General features: G+C 40.2%; 2 protein-coding genes across 2 annotated transcripts; both read right to left on the bottom strand.

Annotated features, from left to right (window-relative positions):
* Positions 1-2076: 2076 nt before the first annotated feature.
* Positions 2077-11134, bottom strand: csrnp2 (cysteine-serine-rich nuclear protein 2). The gene is made up of 5 exons (XM_084916772.1): positions 10443-11134; positions 8754-8927; positions 8378-8640; positions 7200-7496; positions 2077-5189 (listed from the first exon to the last, which is right to left on the bottom strand). Exons 2-5 carry the CDS (start codon positions 8911-8913, stop codon positions 4248-4250), a joined length of 1662 nt encoding a protein of 553 aa, XP_084772898.1. The 5' UTR covers positions 8914-8927; positions 10443-11134; the 3' UTR covers positions 2077-4247.
* Positions 11135-11492: 358 nt separating this feature from the next.
* On the bottom strand, positions 11493-24351 carry tfcp2 (transcription factor CP2). Its single transcript, XM_084916773.1, has 16 exons — positions 23973-24351; positions 23469-23665; positions 22375-22526; positions 22154-22230; positions 21364-21469; positions 20192-20298; positions 19765-19917; positions 19517-19627; positions 18921-19009; positions 18719-18767; positions 18170-18263; positions 17799-17889; positions 17569-17675; positions 16670-16812; positions 12829-12880; positions 11493-12693 (listed from the first exon to the last, which is right to left on the bottom strand). The coding sequence occupies exons 2-16, from the start codon at positions 23588-23590 to the stop codon at positions 12656-12658; spliced, it is 1491 nt and encodes a 496-aa protein (XP_084772899.1). The 5' UTR covers positions 23591-23665; positions 23973-24351; the 3' UTR covers positions 11493-12655.
* Positions 24352-25186: the final 835 nt, after the last annotated feature.

Raw genomic sequence — 25186 nt, 5'->3', positions numbered from 1 at the left:
CTGTGGGAGTGATTCTCTCTGATTACAATGTTTTTTTAACTGTTTTCTTTAAGTCTTTCCACAGGCTCATGATGGCCTCCATCATCATCCTGAAAGCTATCAGTTCTTCCGGCCACTGGAGAAGTTCAACAATGCAAAGCCAGAGGCCGGAAAGGCTAAACAGATGATGTATAGCTCTCAGAGCCATGGACCACTGCCACAATTGTTCCCGATGTAATATGCTTGTTGTTTTAGTCTCAATCCTGGATTCTACACATAAAAACACAAACACACGGTGACAGGCACAAAAAGAGGGGAATTTATTTCAGATAAATTGAGCATACCACTGATTCTAGCAGACCTCAGCAAATCACCTCATATCAGTTCCAGTCCACATTAAATAAAGGTTCAGCAGGTTCTCTTTTATGCATCCAGCTATTCAAGTTGCCTGCTCACAGTTGTGGCCAAAATAATGAAAAAGAAATACAAATATTAACAATAACTTTGTAAATCTGTCCATTTTCTGAACTGATTATTCATTCCAGGGTCATAGGGGCACCAGGCATAGGGTAAAACCGAGGTTTAACCCTGGACATGCTGCCAGTCTATTTCAGGGCCAACACACAGACAGACAAGCATTCTCGCTCACATTCACACCAATAGCTGATTTAGAATCACGATTTAATTTAGCACTACTTATAATTACTTATGAAGTAATTATAAGTAATATCTTGCTGTAGACGTACACATTTAATTGCAGGCTACATTTTAAAGTTTTATCACTATGGTCACATAATGTTAGTCTTGGAAGTTAGGGTTATTTTCATAGACTGGACACACCTCTTGTAGACCTGCTGAGGAGTAAACTCAACTTGAAAATGAAGTTCATGTCTAAAAATGGAGCTGTTTAATATATAATTACATTATAGCAATCTTTGAGAGACTCACACAGTCACTGTATGATTTCTGTCTGCACCAGAGTTACCAGTGACTGGCTTGCAGAGCTGTTTGCCAGATAGTGAATGTAAGTGCAGTGGCATCCTGGATCCCAGAGCAAAGACCTCAGAGCTGTACACTTACTTACACTTGTATCCTTTAGAAGAGCTTATTATATTAGCAGCCAATGGAAAACAGAGGCGATAGCTTATCTAGCTCACAGTTTCCTGCAACTAAAGATAGGAAAGGGAAAATATTTTTTGTTCCACAATTGGCTGGTACATCCACTGAACTGTAAATGTAAGAAAACGTCAAGAGGCATAGGCAGGGCAATGCTGAAATGGTCCGTTTGAATACTTAAACCCGTATCAATGACATTTAAAATAAAATAAAAAAATAATAATGATTGTTAAAGAGGAAACCCGTTAACCTAGCTGGCATACTTATTATACATATTAATTTTTTAAATATCTGTTAAGTCGTTTAAAACTACAATTCGGAGCCATAGTTAACATGTGGCGCCTTAGATTTCTTAACGGTAACTGCAGAGAATGGAAGCCGTATCACCGATACTGTACTGATTTTATGCCGCCATCTAGCGGTGACACATCATATTGCACCGTGGACACCCATAAGTCGTAACACTTAACTAAATGAGAAGAAAGGCTTTTCGTTTTCCACTTCTACTTCATTTTCAATAATACATATTACGACATATTACCTGCTATTTTCACGCATTCTTCAGTCAATTTTCTAAAAATATAACAATGGTAAAGGCAAAAAATTTAAAATAGACACTAATAATGAAATCACTCAATTTTGCATTGCAAAACAATGAATGAACTGTTTCATTGCACTGTAGATTGTTTCAGTTCAAACTATTAAGAAAAATGTGATATACTTAGTTGTGTATTTCTGTTTTTACAGTCATGTCTGTGTTTTATGTGCATGCAACAAAAATTAAGTATTTAAAAAAATAAATAAAAATGTATTTTTGTGAACTAAATCGATACATAATTGCGTGCTGATAATATCAAACCTTTCATTGTGTAATATTTTTATACTAATCGATTCTACATAATCTGTCTGAATTACTGCGATTACAAATACTCAGGAATGATATCAGACTTATTATTCTTTATTAAAAAACACACAGAAACATTTATCCTTTTTGCAATGAGTAATTTATTGTTTTTACTTTTGTATAAAATCTTTTGTGTCCACTTTAGGCAACAGTTAGCATGAGAGTAGTTCTCACAGCTGTTAGATGAAGTCTAAACTTATCAGTCTTCTCAACAATCACACACTCCATTCACGCAGAGAAAACACACGATCACATAGTGTACTGGAGTTAATTCAGTGCAGTGGTCCCAAACCTAAGTTTATTAGTAGAAAGCCGAGGACAAAAGCTCAACAATAGGCAGCTTGTAATCATCATCACTTCAAAGATGGTACTATATCAAGGCAAGTCACGCAAACACAAAGAGCCACAATAAATCTGCAGCCTCACAATAACTAGAGGAGACTGCTTTGTTAGAATCTGATGGATGAAAGCATCATTTAATTAGGTTTGAAACCACTGCTTTGGTGCAACTTGTAAGCAGATTTAGATTAAGACAATTTCAAAACAAAAAAGGCAAAGAAACACATCAGACATCTCATACACAGCAGCACATCCTGTGTTAGGCGAGCAGTTACACAAAGCAACAGCTGTAATTATAGGCAACAAAACAAAGGACTGATTTTGTGTAAGAAGAGTCGGCACGCTTACGCAGATCAGTACTAATCAGACCGAGATTAGAAAAAAAGACACTGAAAGAGCAGAAATGCGATACGATTGCATTTACATAATCATGAGACACCTCATTCCATAATCACCACATTAATGATTTTTGCAGTGCAGTAGCTATTGCGTTCCTACGAGAGGCTCTCTGGTACTTCTTACATCAATCAAGTGGAGAAACATTGTTTCTCGTGGTAATGGGGAGGAGATCCTGTAAACTGTAAATCTGTAACATCAGCACCTGTCATGAATGAAATGCGTGTCCTCGCCAGCACCTCCCAATCTCTAATACAGTACATACCCTCCTCCCTCACTCAGACGTACAAATGTAAAGTAGATGTACACACACTCGCACACATACAGACGGAACATAAAACACGCAGATTCAGGTCGATGTCAATCTGATCCATAAATTACTAGCATCACATTGTTTCATATAATAACTACTTCCAACAGCACAGGCCTCAGTTTGACTTTGACTCTTACTGCTGTTTTCTTGGGAAATTTGACTTGATTCAAAATCCTCGCTTTCTTATAGAACATCAATTAAAAAAAGACTAGGAAGCGCTATTCTGGCAACTCATCATAACATGACATTATAATGTAGCAGTATGAAAAAAAATTACATTTCCTTTCATTCCCAAAGAAAACGAACTGCAACGACTTCAACTTCAAAACCAATAGTATAGTATCCACAAATGACACATTACTCGAAGAAATAATGTCATAGGCATTGCAACTACAAGTAAACTTTTTTTTTTGTTTGACAAATCGACTGCATTTGTACGAGCAGTCCGGAGTAACAACTACAGCCAGTGCTAATTTCTGCTCTTTTTTAAAATTATTTTTCCTCCTCCTCTCAATGCGACAGAGCCACGACGTTTGCTGCCCTCATTTCGCAATGTGCATACAGATCAAAGAAACTTCATCTCTGTCCTGCACATTGCAAATGCATATACAGTACACAAAAACAAGTATTTCCAGGATTATTAGGTCTATTTTCAGGGGAAGGTTGGATCGGAGGCCTTCATTTGGCTTGATTACAGTGTGAGATTGCTGTAATGGAAAGTGAGCCGGTAAAGTATCAAAATACACCAGCTTCCTGCGCGCTGAAAAAACAATTTGTGTTTAGTGTTGACACCTTTATACATCACAAAACAAAAGGCTTATGTCAGCATTCACACACTGTATTTTCTGTTTGCTGCGCTGGAAATTAACAAAACACTACTCGCTGTACTCCTAATCGACTCCTACGCACAAGTGTTTCCGTGTTTTTTTTCCATTAAGGCCGCATTCATCACCCCCAACAGAATTACCTACAATGTTGTCTTTGAACTGCATCCATATTACTTCTGGGGAGTGATCTGTATGTGCTTTCAGCATCTCTCCTCCTTTGTGTAACACTCAAGCTCATTCTTCACATATTTTATTGACAGTCACTATAGGAGACCTGTAGTTATTTATGATAATAGCAGTAATACATGTAAAATGTGTAATTTACTCATCTTAGATGAAGCTATTGTGCAAATTATCTGCAGAGACGCTAGTACTAAACTTCAGGAGGCAGTGGATCTACTTCTTTCTTCATGCACGACTGCTCTTGGCACTGTTCTTCCGGGATCTTCTGCTGAGGACTCGCAGGCCTCTCCTCCACTGCTGCCACGCATTCCTCTGAGCACAGAATAACATCGGTCAAAGGCTTGTCTTCATGCTTATCTTCCTTCAGCTCCTCTCCTCCTTCTTGTTTCCTTTCTGCAAACTCATCTTCTCTTGCATCTTGTTCCCTCACCAAAGGCTCCTCCTGTTCAGCTTCCTCTGTTCTGGGCAGCGTCTCAAAGGCTCCAGGCTCTATGGGACTGAGTTGATAGTAGAGCAGGGAAGAGGAGTCTTTGAGGAGGTCAGAGGGGCTCTCCTCCTGGTTGTCAGTGATGCATAAGACCGTAGCCCCTGTAGGGAAAGGCCCCTGCAGGAGGACCTGCTCAACACCTGGAACTTCTGCCTGCTCAGGCAGCTCCCCTCCCAAGGCACTGGGTAGGAGGCAAAGAGGCTGCTCTGTGAGCCCATCAGCACTCAGCTCTGGCTGCACTGCTTCCCCTTCAGCCTCCTCCCTCTCCCTCCTCTCCTGCTCCTCTGCGCTCTGCAGGTGCAGCACGGCTGTCTCGTTCTCCCTCTCCAGTATATCCTGCTCCGCCAGAAGATCCTGAACCTCCACGACCGACTGCACCTCGCTCTCCTCCAGCTCCGAGTCCAGGCCAGCGACTGAAGAAAGGTCCGGTGAAGTGGGACACGTGGAGGAGGGGGAAGACAGCGGGTCTGATTCAGCATACTGGTCTCCTGTTCCTTGTATGAGCATCCTCCTCTTCTCCACGTCCAGCTTCATGATGGTGTGCAGGTAGTGAGTTCTGACACGTAGAGGGTTGAATTCAATACGACCTGCTACGTTGCCGCAGCCATCCCTAGAGCAGCCACACGGGAAAGACATTCGATCCACCTGAAGAATAAGGCAGAGGTAATTTACTCTCATTTCATCTTGAAAGTAAAATGCTTAAATACTGATTAAATTTACATAAGTTATGAAAGTGTTTACGGTTGTTCAGGAGATCTAGGAAAATCTAGGAAATCATGGCAATCAAGAGATAATCTGGTTACTGTGCAACATGTCAGGCTGAGACAGAGATGTACTTCCTCCTAACAGGTAAAAATATAAGCAAATGAGACAAAAGATTCAGGTTATTATTTATACACCAGGTGTATAAATAAATGATAACACAATGTCTGATTTACTGCTTCATTCCGATGTTTTATGAATTCTGATTTCACTGCACTGATCAATAAAAGCGTGCAGCCGGTTCTGGATCAGATAACAGCATTGTAATAGTGAGGAAAGAGATAACAGAGCAAGCAGAATAAAGCATCTGCCTCTATAAAACACATAAAGTGAGTAAATTCTCAAAACTTTAACAAAGTTACTCAACACAGCTTCCCTATGCATTCACGCTTTTGAGGTGACACTGTTTAACTTGCTGCTTAAAAATGACCAAAGAATAAAGATATTCTTATTAGAATCACTGAACTGGTTTATTTAGCTGACATATATCTGCTCCACAATTAAACAGGACCTTCCTTTCCCCGTGTTCCATCTAACCACCAGATTTCATGAAAAGTGCTAGAAACTGGCTTTGTATTTTGTTTTTTTGGTTGTTTTTTTCATGATCGTGCTAAAAAGAAGAGAAGATTTAAGAAAAAAACCCAGCTTTGATCACATCTCTCCGCCTCAGCACTCGCCTTAGCCGAGAAAAGAGAGAGAAAAAACCCCGCATAAAATCAGATGAATAGGCTTTTTTCATAGCAGACATTTTAAGCTATCGTAGGGAGAGCACCAGTGTTATTAATAATATTAACAATGGCTCTGTTATACTCGAGAGCCCCAGAACGCCATGACAATGTGACAGCGAGCCGGCATGTAGCCTTGCACGAAACCAGCACACTTAAACAGAAGCAACAAAACAGGAGTCAGTCATCATTTGTTTCTATTATTTATTTACTAATGCGCTTCCCTCCCCCTGTGAAATGTCAAAACACCTACAAGTGAGAGGTGAAACGTCTTCAAGTAACTTAAAGAAGTCCAGACGCTTTTCTTTGCAAGCTCCTTTGACTACGATGACCTGGATGACTGAGAACCTTCACAGACCTACAAGTGAGTGAAAAACAAATTGAAAGGAAAGGAGGTTGAAGTCTTCTGACGCCCTGTCCTTTGCTTTTTTGTGGGGAAGTGTGCGCTGCAGGCTAACAAGTTGTCACAATCTTCTCTTCTGCTACTGCGCTACATGTTTTTCTCTGACAGACATAGGCTGAAGTCTGCCGACAGAGAAACAGGATGACAGGAACTAGCGTGGCCGTAAATGAGGGGAGACACTGTTACGGAACAACCAAATATTTTGGTTTCGTTATTTTCATGTATTTATTGTTATTTATTTTATCTTAGGGGAGAAACACTGAAAACCAGCATAAACTGTTTTAGTCAATTGTTGGGCATCTACATGCATCAGTGCAACTGAACTCTCCTGAGGGGATGAACGCCATTCTTCAAAAAGATATTCCCTCATTTTGGTCATAACGATGATGATGGTGGTGATGCTCTGCAACACATCTGACCGAAATGTCCCACAGGTCTTCAGCTGGGTTGAGATCTGTAGGCTGCAATGGCAACAGCGTGTAATTGAACTCAAAGGGGGCCATTGTAATCATGGAGGAGACCACTTCTCTCAGGATAGAAATGTTTCAGGATCACTCAGAGCAACTTTGGCTTGATTTGCAGTGAAACTTCCCTCTTAGCGTACAAGCAGCAAAATGTCACGCACAGTTTAATTCAAGAGTTCAATTCAAATAAAAGACAATTCAAATACTGTAAATGTGTTTTTGAAGTTTTTAGTCTCAGCAAACTGCAAAGAAGCTCTCCTCTTTCTGCAAATGCACCCAACTCGCTTTCAACAGCTCTTACCTGGCACTTAATACCAGCCTGGCTGCAGCCACAATGGCGAGGGTCACAGTACAAACGGCAGTCGCAGCCGCATTCCTCCCGAGAGAGGCGGATAGCTCGGAGCTCAGCTTTCTCACGCGCATCGATGCGGGTGATGCCGGAGGCTCGCAGGAGGGCTCGACGCCGTTTGGTGGGCAGCGGCTGAAGGAAGAAACAGTCGTCCACTTCCACGCCATCCACGTCGAGATCCTCATCCGACACATCGTCCAGAGTCAGCAGCTCCGCCTGAGCGCACTCCACTGTGCCGTTCCTTGTCAGCTGTGGACGACAGCGTGGAACTGTGAGCTGAGGTGAAAAAGGAACTGACTGCCTATTTTAAGCTCAAGTGGTAGATAAGTATCCTGAAGAGTGATACTTCAAAAACAATTATATTTGTAGCTGATTGAACAAAGGGTTTTCAAATGGAGAATGGTGAAGGAAGTACTGCGATCTTTATTTAAGAAAAGGCCTCAAAAAACTAAAACTCCTGCATAAATTATAGGACACAAACCCAGATATGATTTAATGAACATAAGCTATCATGAGAAAATTAGTAACTTTTTGCTGTATTACGTTGATTAAGTGTTACATACACATTAGCTTGTATGTAAGCGTCATTTTACAGCTGGTCCAAACTGAACTCCTTTTAAATACTTTCTATTTTGGTAGTTTGGTTCACTGGTTCCCAGCCTGGAGGCCGGAGCCCTCCAATGGGTCACAAGATAAATCTGAGGGGATTATGACTTGATTTATGGGGGAGGAAAGAAGAAAAAACTAAGTTTCACTAAATAAACACATATGCATCTTTTGTATCGCTCTTTAATCTGTGTGAATTTGTTTGAAACATCAGTGACTTTTACCTCTCTGGCCTCAAACAGTTATTGAAGTAAAATTGTTTCAGGAGTTTAATGGGGTAATTAGTCTTCAGCAGGACACCTAGCAACTCACAGGCATGGGAACTGTGGAAAGGGGCCCCGGCTAGACTGTTTTTGTACGGGGTCACAAAGCAGAAAGTTTTGTAAAGTCTTGAAGGACAGAGCGGAAGTACATGTACTGAGTCACTACTGCAAGTGGAGACATGCAAAGTGCCCACAGCTGGAAGATACTACTGTGCCTTGAATTTTGACCCTCTTGGGGCACGACTGATACATCTAATCTACCTTCATCTTGCGGGCATTCAGCTTCTCCTGGCGCAGGTGCTGTCGCAAAGTGTGCCGGTGACTGGTTTCCTGTTCGCGTGCAAACTCCCCCAGTGTGTAGTGTCTGATGGAGGAATGGTGACGGGCCATACCCAGGGAGCTGCCCCCTTGGCTGGGCACGCTGGTGAAGCCCTGCCGCCGGGGGAAGTAATACACCGTCACCAAATCAAAACGTACGCGTTTCCCCCCTGGTGACGGCTTGTGCTGCCTGAGGATAGAGGTGGCTAAAGCAGGGAAAAAGGGAGAAAGATTTTCAATAGTCTTACACACCAAATACTAAATACTTGCGTTGATTAACTGATCAGTTTCTTTCGACTTCCTTTAATGAGATTCTTACGGGTAAATGCAGTGCTGGAGGGAGGGTTGAGGCTGTCACAGCTGTCAGCACTGTCACTGCTGGAGATGTCATCGTCAGAGTCCTTAGGTGTAGAGAATGGAGAGCTGTTGTCCACCTCTTCATATCTTCGTTTGAGGCTGAGGGATGAACCTGCCTCCATGGAAACTTAAGTATCTGGGGGCACAGAGGAGCACAAAAAAACATACCCGGCACCAGTAAATGTGTTTCAAAAGATGTGAACACATGACACATTGTGATTTACTACCACAGAAACAAAATGCTCCTGTTATCACTTAGAGAATGAGCTAATTTTTTTATCAAACTGTTCCTGTGTAAGGTCAGCCCTTGACAACACAAACAGAACAAAAAGGTGACATCTGTTCGCTCCTGCCTCCTTTCATCTGTATTCCAGTTCCATCATTTCGTCTGTGTGGCTCCCATCTCACATGAAATCCGACTTTGAAATTGTCAAGTCTGAAAATGTAACCATGGCAACTAGGCAAGCACAGTTTATGCAAGCAGCCTTGAAGCAAATAATGTCTGTGGCTTCACAATCTGTTTTTACCCCTAAAGAAAATCTGCTATAAACTGAGTGTAGGGGGAGGGATCGATATGGGTGAATTTGAAGGAGGGAGCTGATCACTTGCATCTGTTGAGAGGTCAAACAAGGTGAATGAAAGCAGCTAAATACATGTCTGATATTACACTGTGTTATGTCCTGTGCATTACACAGGCACCTGCATTCACACAGATACATTCCAAATAATTATACATCAATATTAACACCGATGATTATATCCCATAGAGACACTATATCCATCTACCTTAAACCTACCATATTACTAACATACATCCTATAGTGTGAACCAGCTACTTCTTAAGGTAATTCATATTTTACTATGCAGCATGCTACTGCCTGCAACATATTGTAATGTCATACCAAATGGAGCAACTCCCATTCTGTAGTTTTTCATTCAGTTTTTTTAAGTGCTTGCAGGAGAATGTTCAAACTGACACGTACATTTATAGCATAATTTATGTAATAACTGCACAATTAAATTTGTCCTTCAGCTAAAAAGAGAAAAGGGATGTGCTGATACCAAAAAGCTGCTCAAATGCAGTCTAAGTGATCTTTCCTGGAACTACTTCTGAGGGGGGAAAGTCCAAAATTATCTAATCTATGTCCTAATAATAATTATGAGCATTAAAGACTAATACCTTGACCTAATTTCAACAAAATTACCCACCTTGACAGGCTGTAAGGGACAGGGCCTAACCTGTAAAGATGCAGCTGTGGTTATGACACCAAATGTGTGCCCTTTTTTAAAAACCAGAGTAACACATCTGACATTAAATGTTTATTTCAGTTTAGGATTTTAAGGCTTTTCTTTCAGGACTTAAGTTTGCCTTTGACATGTTACAGGATGTTTACCGACAGGTGTGACTTCACGGTATATTACCCGTCAGGGACACGCAGTTTAGAGGAGCTATTTGTTTAAATGTGGACATACAGACTGACTGTGTTGGGGGAGGTTAGATATTGCCAGTCTGACAAGGCAAGGCTCTCTCTTTCTATCTGTCTCTCTCTCTCTTTCCATTTCACACACATACACACACACAGAGAGAAAAAGAGCCACACAGAGACACAATGGCAAACCGCCCGGTTAATGAAACACTAAACCCACTTACCTGGGGCAGAAACAGGGACCCTTATTCCAACCAACTCGTAGGTCGTTTCTGTTTCCAATAGGAGCTGCACATCAATCTTTCAACGCCCTACGAGACGCTCTTTTATGCCAAAACCGAGATCCCTGAACGAGTATCCAGACTGCAACCGTGGAGCCGAAGTAATCTGGATGAAAGCTTGCGTGATTGTCAATTTGCAACACTTATATTTGGCTATTTCAGGCTACTTAGGCTTCATGCTCATTGTTCTGCACACTGAAAGATGACGAAGAAAACGGGAGCTGTGCAAGACCGGCGGGTTTTATTTAAATGATGCATTCCTATCTATTTAAAGGACAGACGATAGGAAGAAGGGGCGTCATAGGGTTAGCTGCGCTTTATTCTCCAACATTTTTCGGTGCAGCATGAATAATGTAAGACCCTCAGTGTCTTGTCTTCCTGATGTAAGCCTTTAAATGGGTGTAATGGAGAAATCCGCTGACATCTGTGTTCGTTTATCCTTTTCTTCTCGCCGGGGCGGGTTCAGTCGTCTGGGCTTACTTCGCCGTCTTCTCGCAATAACGGTGCGCTCTGCTCTTTATCGTTTGGTGTCAAAATCTTGCAGGTTTTCTAGCGAGAAGACGCCTTTCTCCCCGCTTCGCCCCGGCCCCGTTTGTTACAATGTAACAATGGAGGTAGAAATTCTTCCCTGTAGCAGTATATATACTTATTGTGACATCACGGGCATGTCCTGCGCCGGGGTATGCTGGGAAATGAAGTATCTATTCAGTTTTTTTCCTGTTTCTTTGTTCATATTGTGCAGAAGCAGATGTGCAAAGCACGAAACCGTAGTGCGCTAAATTAACCTGCATTTAAGCTTAATTTGGTTAACAGTATATGACATGCTAAAGTCTAGTCAAATGTAAGTGACTAGGCATCCACATCTGTACACCAAAGGGACAGATGTGGAGCCTGTGCTAGATAGTGCCAATAAAATATCATGTCTCCTTTTTTAGGAACATTTAGTTTAACACTATTTCATATTTTTAAAGAAAGACAGCAAATAGCAGCCAGTACATGGTTAAGTTTTAATAATGCCAATGAGATGAGGGGCAAATACGGCTATCGAGCCATCAATTCCATTTACAAAATACTCAACATAAACCATATTATTCACATTAAGCTCTGTCCTGCCGCAAAACTTATTAATTTATTAGCATTTGTAACATCCAAAAAAAGGAAGCAGAGTAGATGTAAGTACGTAAAAAATATTTTTTTTAAATGTCAAAAAAAACATGATTCATTATTTTAAATTATTTTAAAACAATGATCCATTTCAAAATTATGATGGAAATGACCAAAAAACAAACAATAAAACGCTGGTGTGCTAAACAAGCTCATAGATACAGGAAGCAGATGGAGACAATTTGCTGGTGTTACCACGGAGATCACTAACACAGACAGTGCTTATCATCTTTTAAGACGATTAAGTAACAATCACATGTGCCAGTAAGCATTCTAAACAAACTGTGACAATCTAACAGTGTTTAGTAGCCTTTTTTTCCACAGAAGTAACAGGCAGACATTGTTAGCTTTCAAAGGAACCTCGGATATTTGGAAGGGAAGCTGGATTCTAACGGTTTCCCTTAATTGTCCAGTTGTTAATTTTAATACCTGTTGTACTATGATTCAACTGAGTGGTTGTGTTTCTTGCAGACTGGCTTGGATTCGATAAGGCAACCGTGCATGAAGAGGAGGACTCATGCTGAATTGCAGGCTGAAAGTCAAGTACTGTCATCTTAACAGTCATCATTTCTTTTGTTTTTTTACAGAGAGAACAAACGGCTGAACTCGAAGCAAAGAGTCTTGGCACGCCAGATGGTCAGGTAACAAACAACAGCAGATGTAGTGCCATTAATCTCCTTCTTGAGATGTAACCAACAGAGGGAAATGCAACCATTTAAGTGAGCAAACGGCAGGGTAAGACTTCACTGTGGAACCAGTCACTCCCTCAAAAGTCAGACGATAAGGTAAAGTTAAAAGAGGGGCAACTGCTTCAGTCGCATCTTCCTCCTAGCTGCCTCACAAGGTTTTTGTTTTGGGGTTTGTTTTTTGTTTTTTTTTGGGGGGGGGGGGCATCTCCATAAAGGAACAGCAAAAAGTACAAAGCTCTAGAGGGGCTGACTGAACCAGGACTAAACAAGAGAGAAGGACTCGACAACTCTCCTGCCTGGGATTCACTTTAAGATTATGTGGTAGCCGTCACTTGTGTCATCTGAAAAAGAAAGGAATAGGAATCAAAATAAAAATAAAAAATATCAGGGAAACACACTAAGATAAACTTGCAGCAAGACTATAACGGTAAATACAGATAGAGATACACTATCATTTTTTGCTGCCATAGTCATACCTTTCATCGTGTCCAAAACAAAACAAACTTCATCTTGGAAATTCTGAATCATCTGTTGAGAGGAGAGGAAATGATTATGCAGGTGGGAAAACGACAATATCGTTTGCAGGTTTATGCTTGTGTAAGCTCTTGAGACCGTAAGTTGACCATATTTCTGTCTTTCTTTGAAAATATTTTAAGACAAACAAAAAGCAACAACAGCTACAGCTTTTATAACGACACATATTTACTGTGGTATCATTTCGATCGGGTTAAGTAATGCAACATTTAGTTTTTTCCAGAGTTGCATTCATTTTTTTAACTTGTATGGATGATGAGAGAGTCGGACCGCTGTGTGAAGTCTTCCCCAGCATATCCCAAAGATTCTCACTCGGGTTAAGATGTGGATGAGTGTGAAAATGATGTGTCACTCTGCCTGAACCACTCTTTCACAATTTGAGCCTCATGAATACTGGCATTGTCATCTCAGAATATGCTGTACTATCAGAGAGATGAAAAAACAAAATCTGCTGATGAAAACAAATGTAGTCATTCAATAGATTCAGGTAGTCAGCTGACTCTAAACCTAAATCCTGAATCCACAAGCTTGTAATGTAGGCACTAGTCTTGATCGGTGCATCACTTCATCCACATGTCTTCCTACCCTAAGGCACCCATCGCTCTGGAACAGGGTTAATCTGTACTCAGCGGACCACATGATCTTTTTTTTTTTTTTTTTTATTGCTCCAGAGTCCCATCTTTATGTTTCCTTGTAAACTGATGTGGAATTAAATTTTCCACGTGTTATATGCTAATGCCAAGTAAATGTGTTTTTGTAACTGCAATAGACTACAGCAGCGGTCTCCAACCTTTTTTGCGCCACAGACCGGTTTATGCCCGACAATATTTTCACGGACCAGCCTTTAATGTGTCGCGGATAAATATAACAAAATAAAACTAGTACCGGTACCAAAAAAAATTAGATTTATTCATAACACACGTGAAAAGGTACCGGTCCGAGGCTCGGGGGTTGGGGACCGCTGGACTACAGGAAGCTATGGGGACACTATCACTTATATTGTCTTCCAAGGCTGCACTCAACACTTTCAAAGAAGAACGTAGCGCAAACAGCAAAACAGGAGGATAGAAGAAAATGGAAACTTTTTTTTTTAATGTGAAATCATTTTCTAGAAAACAAAGTTGAATGCAGATGGTGCAAAGCAGACAGCACTACTGCAGTGCACAAGCATTTAAAACGCTGCCGCCCTGGAGCTGTTTTAGAGAGTTAAGTTAGTGCGTTGATACGTTGTTTATGTTAGTGTTTGTACAGTAATGTTTATGTTAGCTTATGTCTGTGAAGGTTCTCAGTCATCCAGGTCATCGTAGTCAAAGGAGCTTGCAAAGAAAAGCGTCTGGACTTCTTTAAGTTTACTTGAAGACGTTTCACCTCTCATCCGAGAAGCTTCTTCGGTTCTAAGGTCAAATGGTGGAGAGTCCCAGATATAAACCTAGTGGGAGTATCCCCCCACAGAGGGACAAAAGGACCCCCTGATGATATTTCAGACCCAGCAACACGCTCAGACAAAAACTGGTTCACCCGAAAGACAAAACGCCAAAACACAGACTTAACAATGTGGTGTATGCTGTACAGTGCAGCGAGGAATGCCCAGACCTCTACATTGGAGAGACCAAACAGCCACTTCACAAGCGCATGGCACAACACAGAAGAGCCACCTCCACAGGACAAGACTCAGCAGTCCATCTGCATCTTAAGGATAAAGGACACTCTTTCGAGGATGCCAATGTTCACATTTTGGACAGAGAGGACAGATGGTTTGAAAGACGAGTGAAAGAAGCCATCTATGTCCACTGTGAGCGACCATCTTTGAACAGAGGCGGGGGTTTACGACACCAACTCTCTGCCATCTATAATCCAGTTTTGAGATCCCTTCCCAGACGCCTTAACGCCCACTCACATCCTGGGCCATCTGACCTCATGAATTCGCATGATAAGGTGGGGCCAGGTTTCACAATGAACACACCCGAAACTCTGGCTGATTGGGACCCACACCCAGTTTCACACCTTGGCTCAGGCGATTAGAGGATCATCAGGGGGTCCTTTTGTCCCTCTGTGGGGGGATACTCCCACTAGGTTTATATCTGGGACTCTCCACCATTTGACCTTAGAACCGAAGAAGCTTCTCGGATGAGAGGTGAAACGTCTTCAAGTAAACTTAAAGAAGTCCAGACGCTTTTCTTTGCAAGCTCCTTTGATTATGTTAGCTTAGTTGTCAGAAACTTCTTAGGATGATACTTTCTAAGCAAACAACATTTTAGTTTTGTTAGCTATTGAGTTCAATCTGATAGTAAACCATTAAACAGGAGTAGCTAAACTACTTCCTAGTTTTTTTCCTCACATTAATATTATAGTAAACCTCTTCCACCCAACGTTAGGTAGTTAATCTGTGGGTTGGACTATATCATTAAATAACTATATTTATAATCAGTTAAACAGGTTCATTGGCATTGAGTACTACACCATCTGAGAAACTATGATATAACAGTCTTTTCTAATTCTGTTTTACTAGTATTAAGCACAGGCGTATAGACGAGTTTGTCCTTAAAAGAGGCTCGTGCACCTCTCAAATGGCCGCATGGTATCAGCTGCAGCTGAGATCATCATCTCAAAAACAAGAGCAAGCCTCACTCCAGATCATGTCCACTGCAATCATGAATTCATGAACCGAATCATCTGTAAACTTTGGAAACTGTTTTTTTGGACTGGAAAACAAACTTTTTAATTTAATTCGAAGCTTTATTTGAACATATAGACTGAAGCCAATTTTAGTTTAGTTTAGTTTAGTGGAGATAAGAGTTATAATCATTAGCTAATTGACTAATCAAAGAAATTGGCAGATTAGTCAACTACCAAAATAATCTTCAGTTGCAGCCCTACTAATTAGCATTACTACTGAGTAGTTATTTTAAGGCTACACAGCTGTTCAGTTACAACTCCTTGAGTTCTCTTTGCATTGTGGGAAAATGCTTTTACTTTCACTATTAAAACATAGCTGTCTATTCCACTGCTGTTTTTCCCCCCATTGATCTTCAAACATTCAGGACTTATTCTAACCACACTTCTTTCTCCAAGATGGTGGTTCACCACTATCCTTCCAGTTTTTAACAAAGCGTTGCACAGGTTTTAACCCACTTTTAGTAGTTTAAGCAGTATCCTTAGTTGTTTTCTTTGTTTGCCAATAACGTGATCCAACCTTTCCTAACATCTTTCCATAACAACAGGATGTCTTCTAACATGGGGTAAATAACCCCATGTTGAAACTCACAAATGACTGTCGTTTGAGCCAGGCAGCATTAAAAAAAACTGTATAAAAGTATGAGAACAAAAACTTTAAAGAAGTTAACAAGTCGTGTTATTATTTTCTGGTTCTTTTCTACTTTTTTAAAAACATTTGCCTGTCCTGTTGATATCGATCCACTAATTAAGGCAGACTAAATGTGATTTGTTGCTCTCCTAATGGTGTGTGTATATATTTTCATGCAGGAAAACTCCTGCATCCTCCTGTTCCTCTCTCCTGTGAATATAGGTACATTTACACAGCTCCACTATTCTGCCTGTGCAACTGCACTATTAGCAATTAACATCAGAGTTAGCTACATGGATCCAGTGCAACATTTAATTTTACCAAATCAATCCACCCAACCCACCCAAGGCGCAAGATCTACCAGTTTTCCTGGGGAAACCCTGTGCTTGAATTCATATATAATAACAGCAAGTCTCTACTGATTCAAAAAGTGCAAATCTTCAACTCACAGTAAGATCATAAGAGGGGGATTGCCTTACCTCATCACTAACCAGCACATGGATGCCAGTAGGGCCTTGTTTAAAGATCTGATTGATCTGCCTGGGTGAGATGCTGAACAGATGAGCAATTTTCTCTGTCAGTTCTGTAACCGTGAGTTCCTCCAGGTAAATGGCGTGATATACTGCAGAGAGAGAAACAGAAAGGTTAACACAAGCTAAACAACAAAGGACGCTCACTAGATATTAGGCATGCTCAATTATAGCAAAACTAAATCATAATTGTTGCTTAGACTTCAGAAGAATAATAGCGCGGGGCTATTTCCTGGCTGGGCACCTGTGAATGGTTTAGATCCTTAATATTAGGCTACAGTCACTACTTTAGACTAGAATAACAGTGGACAGACTGCTACATGACCAAAAGTTTTGTCACTACGTGCAATCAACTTGTTATCAGCCTGCTTATGGAAATGGTCATTTTGAACAGACAGACCAGGTTTGAGATCATTGTGTTAGCATTCTGTCTGCATTTAAAATTTAGACAACAATTTTTTGCACATCCTTGCCAATCTTTTGAGACTCTCCAGTCAGTATGAGTCCGACAAAGATGGTTTGGAAGAAGGCTTCCTCCCACCTGGCAACATTTCCATTTGCCTTGAATTAAAGTGGTCAACAGTTGGTTGTGACAACTACTTGCAACAGTCCCAGACATAAATTTTTTTTTAATGCAATCACTCGCCAACCACCAGTTTTTCCTGTTTATGAGGAGGTTGCAATCCTAGCTTTACTCTAGTGTGACTGAGGCCCCTCAAAATAAAAATTTAAAAAAGAGAATAAGAAAAACTTTATTAATCCCAAAGGGAAATTCATTAGATTAAAAAAAAAAAAGTTTGGACGTCAACAAAGATAATGATTAAATTTGACCCTGAACATACACTGACCAAAGAAAGCGCTGGCAGCAGCATCTCCATTTTCATGTTTCGGATGCTGTTCCCGTGCCTGCTGAGATTCCTGGCAAACATAGATGGTGAGTCTTGGACGTACCACCCTGAATTCAAAGAGAGAAACAACTAAAATGCAGATGCCTAAAAACATTCATACTCTTTTTTTTTTTTTATAAATTAGGTAAATTATATATCCTAAGAAGGTAGGAAAATTTAATATAACCCACCGTCCTTTAAGTGCATTGAAGAGTCTTATACCATCAGCTGGCCCACAGATCTGAATAACATCCTCCCTGGTCAGCTTCAACAGGTCTACCCCTGGTACACAAAAGCAGATCCTATTCTCAGTCTCTACAAACACGCTGTTGCTTTTACATAATTAGTTTTTAAATCTATGAATTATGATTCAAATTTGTCTTGTCATCTTTTACCTGATTTTAATTCTCATGTCTCCTTCAGTAAAGCACTCTGAATAACCTCTGGATATAACAAGGTGCTATTTAAATAAATGAGTACATTTCCAGAAAATATCTTTCTAGTTTCACATTAAAGTGCAGCCTTTTATCTTATGATATGGCCAAAGAGGTAACCATATTACCTGAGAAGTTAGTGAAGAGTCGAGAGAAAGGGGAGAAGCGGTTTCTATGAAGCCACTGTTGTGCATCCTGTGGTGTTGCTGTTGGTAACAAATTCTGAAAAAGAAAAAAGAATTCATCAAAATACTCTGACATATGCAATGTGTCAGAGACCGTGTCACCATGGTTACCCCATCAAGTCAATTTGTAAAACATAAAAAAAATTAAAATTGTAAACACACATCAATGAAGATTATCAAGAGCTGCTGGATTTTACCTTAGAAGGCAGGATTTTAGAGACAGGTAAAACTATTTAGATATAAGCACGATGAGCTACATCATATCTGAATCTGACATATATATGACTCAAATCAGATATATATCAAATGCTTTCTAGTTACACACTGAGTCATATTTTATACTTGCTAATGAATCTCATCCCAGGCAGAAGTTTAACACCCAGATGTCAGCTTTGCATTTGAGCTTATTAAAATGCAGTTGCTTGGTGTGGCAGGAGGTAAGCAGCCGGTAAAATAAATCCAAATAAATCCACAAACTAAAAATGAACTTACATCTGCCACCTGAACAACAGGCTCAGGCTGGTGGTTTGGTGACCCGTTTCTACAAAGGATGAAAAATTTATCAGTTAGAAAGAAGCAATAACAACAAACTCCACATTAAGAAAAACGTACACCTCATGTGTTGCCCTTACTAAACAAATAAGGCCACTACATGGATTTCATAGTGATTTTTAAAGTAATCCAGGCAGCATACCCTTCAGCCACTGGAAAGCTGTTGTGGGTGCTATTGAAGCCAGGAGATGGGGAGTTGTTGACATATGTGACCTCAGGCCAGGGAGAGCACTATAAAAGACCCAACATTTGTGTTACTGTAGCGTCTACATACATCACCAGTATTTTTTGCTGCCAGTATATTTGATCTTAGGTTTCAATTAAACTGAATTTGAGCCAAACTCCTTAAGTGCTTAGGAAAATGGATTTAAAAGATGGATGATTCCACATCATTTGTGTCTCGCTGTGTCTGTGTCTCTTCCGCAAGTGTCAAATCACCTGTTATTTCCTAGTAAATACTTTTTAAATTCTGAGGTTAAAATGACAAGCTCATTAGTCACTTCAAGAAAAAAAACCTAAGAGTTATTTCTTTTGATAACCAATTTATCACAAAAACATTCTCTGGTTATGCTTAGAAAAAATGTTTTGTTACTTTTTTAAAATAAGTACATAATATAGTTTGACAGTAGGCTAACATCAGCAGCCTAGTTAATTAGATTAAGTTAAAATTCATTTTGATTTCCTTTAAACTACTTTTATCCAAGCAGTGATTACTGCTTTGAGCTCTTATATGCTTGCCTCTGTCAGGATTGTGGTTTCATAGGAAGGCTGGTACTTTTCCTTTTCCTGTGGCGCCCTCTTCTCCATCTTCTCCCTGTCCGTCTTCTGCTTTCTGTCTGCACCTTTAGGCTAGAACACGTCAAGTGGAGGAAATAAAGATGGTGAATATGGACAGCACTACCACAGGGACCAAATACAACATTTGCACTGTGGTGCATTAAAGATTTTATTTCAGATTTTCTCTTTTTCTATGTCATTCCTCTGACCTTGAAGACTTTGACCTGACAGGAGGCAGAGTGAAGATGTTCTGTGTACTCTCCATTCTCATTCTCCTTAAACGTGTCAATCTGGATGCGGAAAGGCACGCCTTTTTCTCCGCCATGCTTCCGCATGGTGAATTCTGTGCTAATGCAGTGAACCTAAAAAGGAAAGGAATATGAAAACAAAATCTACACAAGACTGATGACCTAACTGTAATATCAACAAATCATGCCAAAAGTGTTACATTAGTAAGTGCAGACTGACATCAGTTTACTTGTACAATAAATGAGTAAACCAAATGTAAATAGGCTCATCTGCGTCACGCCAAAGCACTCTAAACTGCCTCATATCACTATTGTTCATTTAAATTTAATAATACAGAGAATAAGAATTAATGACACAATCATTACTATGTGTTGCCCATCAAGCTACCTGGATAAAAACTGAGGTTCGTTTTGATGGGTCCCAAAGGAACTCCACCGTGTTAAGCTGAGTGGGGTTAGCCCTGGGGTCAATTATCCCCACTGACATCGGGATATCTGCAATGGATCAAAGCAAAACAAGCAGTTATCAAAGATGCTTTTGATATACACCATCTTCTCGTTATTGCAACCATGAGTATGAATTTCCGGTTTTGGTTAACAGTTGGTATCCTGAATTTACTTTCTGCAAAAACTATTTCATTGTTAGCATTAGGGCTGCACGATTAATCGTTAGAAAATCGCGATCTCGATTCATACTTATGTGCAATCTCATTTCCAAATGACAACGATTTTTTAAAAAAAGAAGAAAAAAAAGACGATGACGACGATTGTACCGCATTTTGATCCGGGACGTAATCTGCATGAAAACAAGCGCTCACTCTTCCTGCTCAACAAATGACAAGGGCGGAGCCTTATACCACGTGATACAGAAGCTGTGCCGTGTGATGCTAAAATTAGCAGGGAAAAAACAACGGAGAACACGTCAGGGATGACGAGAAAGTGACAGGAGAAAATCCGCCCCGGTCAACCACCCAAACATCAATAACGGGAACCTTATACAGCGCTTCCCTATACCCGTCAAACTTCCGCAGGCACAAAGAAATTACGGAGGCTATTACTTATCACCTGACCAAAGATATGGCTCCCATCAACACTGTGCAAAACGAGGGATTTAGGAAAATGATCAACACCCTAGACAAACGCTACACAGTGCTGTCCCGCAACTATTTTTCTATTGTTGCACTACCTGCTCTATACACGCAGTGTCGAGCAACGGTGGAGACGGAATTTCAAGCAGTACAACATTTTGCGGCAACGACAAAACGTGAGACATTTGTTGTTTTTATGTTTATTTATTGTTTTTATGTTCAGTTTCAACTGTTACGAAGTTGATGTGCAGTTAGTAAGTGCAATAAATATTTATATTGAAAAAGAAAATCGTGAGAGAATCGTGATCTCAATTCTAAGCCAAAAAATCGTGATTCTCATTTTATGCAAAATCGTGCAGCCCTAGTTAGCATACATATAGGGCTACACAGCAACCACCTGGCAAAGCACAAATTCAGTATAATAAATACCTGATCTTTCTGTTAGCTTTTTAAAAATATTTTTAATGCTCACCCAGGTCGAGAATGCGATCCCCTGGCCTGTTCCAGCGCCAGCCTTCCAGCTGCTGGTGCTCTGTGTATTGAAGTCGTCGGTCATGAAACACCACACGAATTATGCTCTGAAATTCAGAGAAAGTAATTTTTACTGAAGGATTAAAGAGAACATACACTATCGTTACCCTGGTACCCCAGCACAAGGGCTTAGTTCAGCCTTGCAATGAAGCGATGTGATTAGCTTGCCTAACTACTCAACAATATAAGATTCTAAGCAATTTACAAAAGGCTGGTGTGAAGGAGATTCATCCAGATGTGGTCTTTGTCCCAAAACCTTTCCCTAGTGGCCATTTCATTCCCCATAAACACTTCAGCAATAAACAATAAAACAGATCTTAGCTGTTAGACTGTTTTTAATCTCTAGGTATAGTTTTAATGCTAAGAAAATGCCTTTGAGACTTTTGAGACTACAGACAACTGGCTGAGAAGTTGGCTGAGACACACACAATCTGTATTTTACACCACTGAAGAGATGCTTCTGACACATTGAAGAAACCTTCAAAGTAAAAGTTGATTAAAATTCATATTACACTGAATATAAGAAATGTAATCACACAAAAATGAATCATCCATTAATTTCATCTAACCCTGGAGTTACTTATTCCATTCTACTCGCAGCCCCCTGGGATTTTGTGAAGCATGGCTGGATGCAAGATGAGCCATTGGCTGGAGCTTTTCCAATAATATTTATACAGGTTTACACTAGCAGCTGCTGGATTATGCAAATATATTTTTAAAGATTTTCTTACCTTCACCATTTTGCCAGTGATTTCTGGAAGTTCCCCAATTTTCCGATTGTCAAGCATTCTAATTTCATAGGATTGCCCTGCAATGACAAGTCCACATAAAAAATAAATATATATGTAGGCAGCTGAATTTTCTCTCAGCAGCTTTTGACTTTGAACTCTTAGATATCATTAAATTTGCACAAAGTTGAAAAGTACACAGCAGCTGGGATCCTGATGCTGACCTTGGTTGAGGTAGGTGAGTGTTTCATCATGCAGTTTAACGGCTGGCGAGGTAGGTGCACACAGAACATACTGAAAGGGTAGGATCTTGTTGTCACTGTCCGGTGGGAGGTTGGACTCCTCCTGTTTGAAAATGGGAAGGGCAAGTACATCGCTGCAGAGACAAAAGAAAAACAAACTCGGTAAGCCGCCAAATTCTTATCACTTCATTATGCAATACAGAACATCTTTTATTAAAACAGGGCTTCTTTCAAAGAGTTTACAGAAAACCAGTAAAAACACTTATACTTACTGATCCGATACGACCTTCAGCCTCATGATACAAAAGGTCTCCCTGTCATTACTAGACAACACTTAAAACTGGCTGGAGAATTATGGTGTTTTCTAGCTTCACAGCTCAGTAACTATAATGGAGGCAACACTACCAAATACCAAGGTATCCAGTCTACATGTCACTGTTCCTCTCCACACAAGAATTTCTGAAACAAGCCACCACTTTCAACAGTTTTAATGAGCCAGAAAAGCACACAAAAAGAGATGGGGGTGGGTGCAAAGTACTTCAATCAGCAAAAAATATTTTCTTTAAACTTTTAGATAAGCTACAGCAAATGAAAAAGCACAGAAGTGTCTGCAGATAATTACACTAATGAATTCAGGATATGCTACAGAGTGATAAGATAGATCAAATGCCCCAGGGAACTATTTTCTTCAAAGACTATTAGACTCCAGCTAATATTCTCCAAGTAGTGTTTTGGCTTTTCACTTTATCTGCACATGGCATTTAATTCGCACGTCTGCCAGCATGAAGAGATTTTGCCACTCAAACTGCCCACGTAGCAGTCAGAAAATGGGAAACACTGCACATAATGGATGCACCTAATCACTCATCTTTAAATTACGCAAAATGTCCAAATGAATTTGACATGAGCAGCTGTCTGAAGACAAACTACAAGATAGCTTACATCTTTAAAAAAATAAAGAAACCAAAACACTGTTCAACACTGTTTAATCTAATAAATTACCATATGGCCCATTATAAATGTAGCACTGACTGCATTCAGTAAAAGGCCTTACCCGTCCAAAACTCATACTGTACCTCATACTGTACGCCCCCGCACCGAGTTCCTGGCCAATGCCGGACAGACTGGCATCAAAGTCCTGGACCAGTCCGGACTCAATCACTTCATCCGTGAGAGGCAGTTTCAGAGCCCACGCCATGGTGACGGTGTGGAGATTTTAACGGAGTGCAGTTCCGGTTGAAACTCGAGGCAAACGTTATCAGTTTCTCACAGCCTTTCAAGATTTAGAAGAGAAAGTTAAAAAAAATGAGTGAGTGTGGCTCTGATGTTTAAAAAACAGTGGATATTTCTGTGTTTATTAGCAGGACATTCCCCCAAACATGTTAAAAACACGAACCAGTCAGGTGTCATTAAGGAAAGCAGCGTTCCCGTGGTTAAAGATAATGGTAGTCGTTAACACACGTTTTATGTAACTGTGTATTGCTTACACACACTAACTTGTGTCACGCTAAAATACACTTTGTGTCTTTACCTTTTTTTATTCACATAGTAACGTAAGTCGTTGGAACTGCAAAGCTTACCTTTAGGTGGGAAGTGTGACTATTTGGTAATAACTGCAAGTTTTACGCCATCATGTCACGCTCCTTCGCCCAAGCGCTAAAATAAACATGTCGAGCTAACACCTTAGCTGCGTAGCCTGCCAGTTCGTTCAGCTAGCAGGATGCTAGAAATCATTAAAACGTCCCGGGATGCTAGCCCTTCTCTAGCTTATTCTGTGGTTCGGTTTATTTGTGGTTAGCATATCTATACGTAAAAAGTGGTCAAAATCGCACGAGATGTTTAAATATATGTATTATAATGTCTTGCTTTTGTTTGTTTATCTAGCTTCCTCGGGAAAGGAGCTGCAGTAATTTCCGTTCCGTCTCCTTCTTTGTATCGTCTCAGAGTGCTAGCAAACACCGTTGTGACTCATTACCGCCACCCTCCGCTGAGGTCATGGCTGAAATAACCAATGACTGTTGCTTATAACGTGTCAGTGACGACAAATAATGCTTTTCTTCTTTTACGTTTTTTCGGCAGCTCCCTTTACTGGGGCATTTTCCTTAAAATAAACCATATACAACAACCAGAATAAAACAAAATGTCATTTACCACACAAGCCCATTCCACTCAGCTGGATTCCTAAATGACAAATATCCACAGGGCATTTCATCCATCTTTATGGTCTAAAGATTTTCCTTTCACCAAGAATCTGTTTAATTACCATAGCACTGTCATAAAAGACCTGATTTAATCCAATGGCTTGTGTAGTTTTCTTTAATTTAAAACATACAACACACATTATCAATTGAAAAGATGCTGGCAAATTGTTGTCCAACAAACCATAAATTAGAGATTTATAATTCAGGTGGAATCTTACACCAAAGTCCCACATTGTTGTCCTGAACTCTGAAACAGTCCAATAAAATATGCTGTTGTGATTCCTCTTCACTGCAAATATGGCACTATAGCACGCTTTTTAGTTGTCACATAACAACTCCAAGGCAAAGTAGCTGTCACCGGAAGTTTTCTGAGAGAGATCAACCACCTCCTCCACTCATCTCTCATCTCCTTGGATATCCTTTTGTTTTGAATTTATTTGAGCTCTGCAGGATACCCATCACAAGTTTTTGTTTTCTTTTTTTTCTCCATATTTAAAATCACTCACCAAATTAAAAATCATTTTACTTGACCAACCACACCAATAAATTCTGTCACAAAATCCCCAAGGATCCTTTTCTACTATGCGCCTCAT

The sequence above is a fragment of the Perissodus microlepis genome, chromosome 20, assembly GCF_051167445.1.
Source record: "Perissodus microlepis isolate ML-2025 ecotype Zambia chromosome 20, ASM5116744v1, whole genome shotgun sequence".
NCBI classification, from domain to species: Eukaryota; Metazoa; Chordata; class Actinopteri; order Cichliformes; family Cichlidae; genus Perissodus; species Perissodus microlepis.
The sequence above is the reverse complement of the archived record's forward strand: the minus strand, read 5'-3'. Positions and strand labels throughout refer to the sequence as shown.

Excerpts from the sequence above, each read along its gene's own strand:
- csrnp2 (XM_084916772.1), bottom strand. The coding sequence starts at position 8,913 with ATGGAGGCAGGTTCATCCCTCAGCCTCAAACGAAGATATGAAGAGGTG. Across the intron at positions 8,641-8,753 it reads CTCCAGCACTGCATTTACCC|CCACCTCTATCCTCAGGCAG; the intron begins GTAAGAATCTCA and ends TCCCTGCTTTAG. Across the intron at positions 5,190-7,199 it reads AGGCTGGTATTAAGTGCCAG|GTGGATCGAATGTCTTTCCC; the intron begins GTAAGAGCTGTT and ends CTTATTCTTCAG.
- tfcp2 (XM_084916773.1), bottom strand. The coding sequence starts at position 23,590 with ATGGCGTGGGCTCTGAAACTGCCTCTCACGGATGAAGTGATTGAGTCC. Across the intron at positions 18,768-18,920 it reads AGCTTTCCAGTGGCTGAAGG|AAACGGGTCACCAAACCACC; the intron begins GTATGCTGCCTG and ends CATCCTTTGTAG. Across the intron at positions 12,881-16,669 it reads ATGTGCTGGTTAGTGATGAG|ATGATTCAGAATTTCCAAGA; the intron begins GTAAGGCAATCC and ends TCCTCTCAACAG.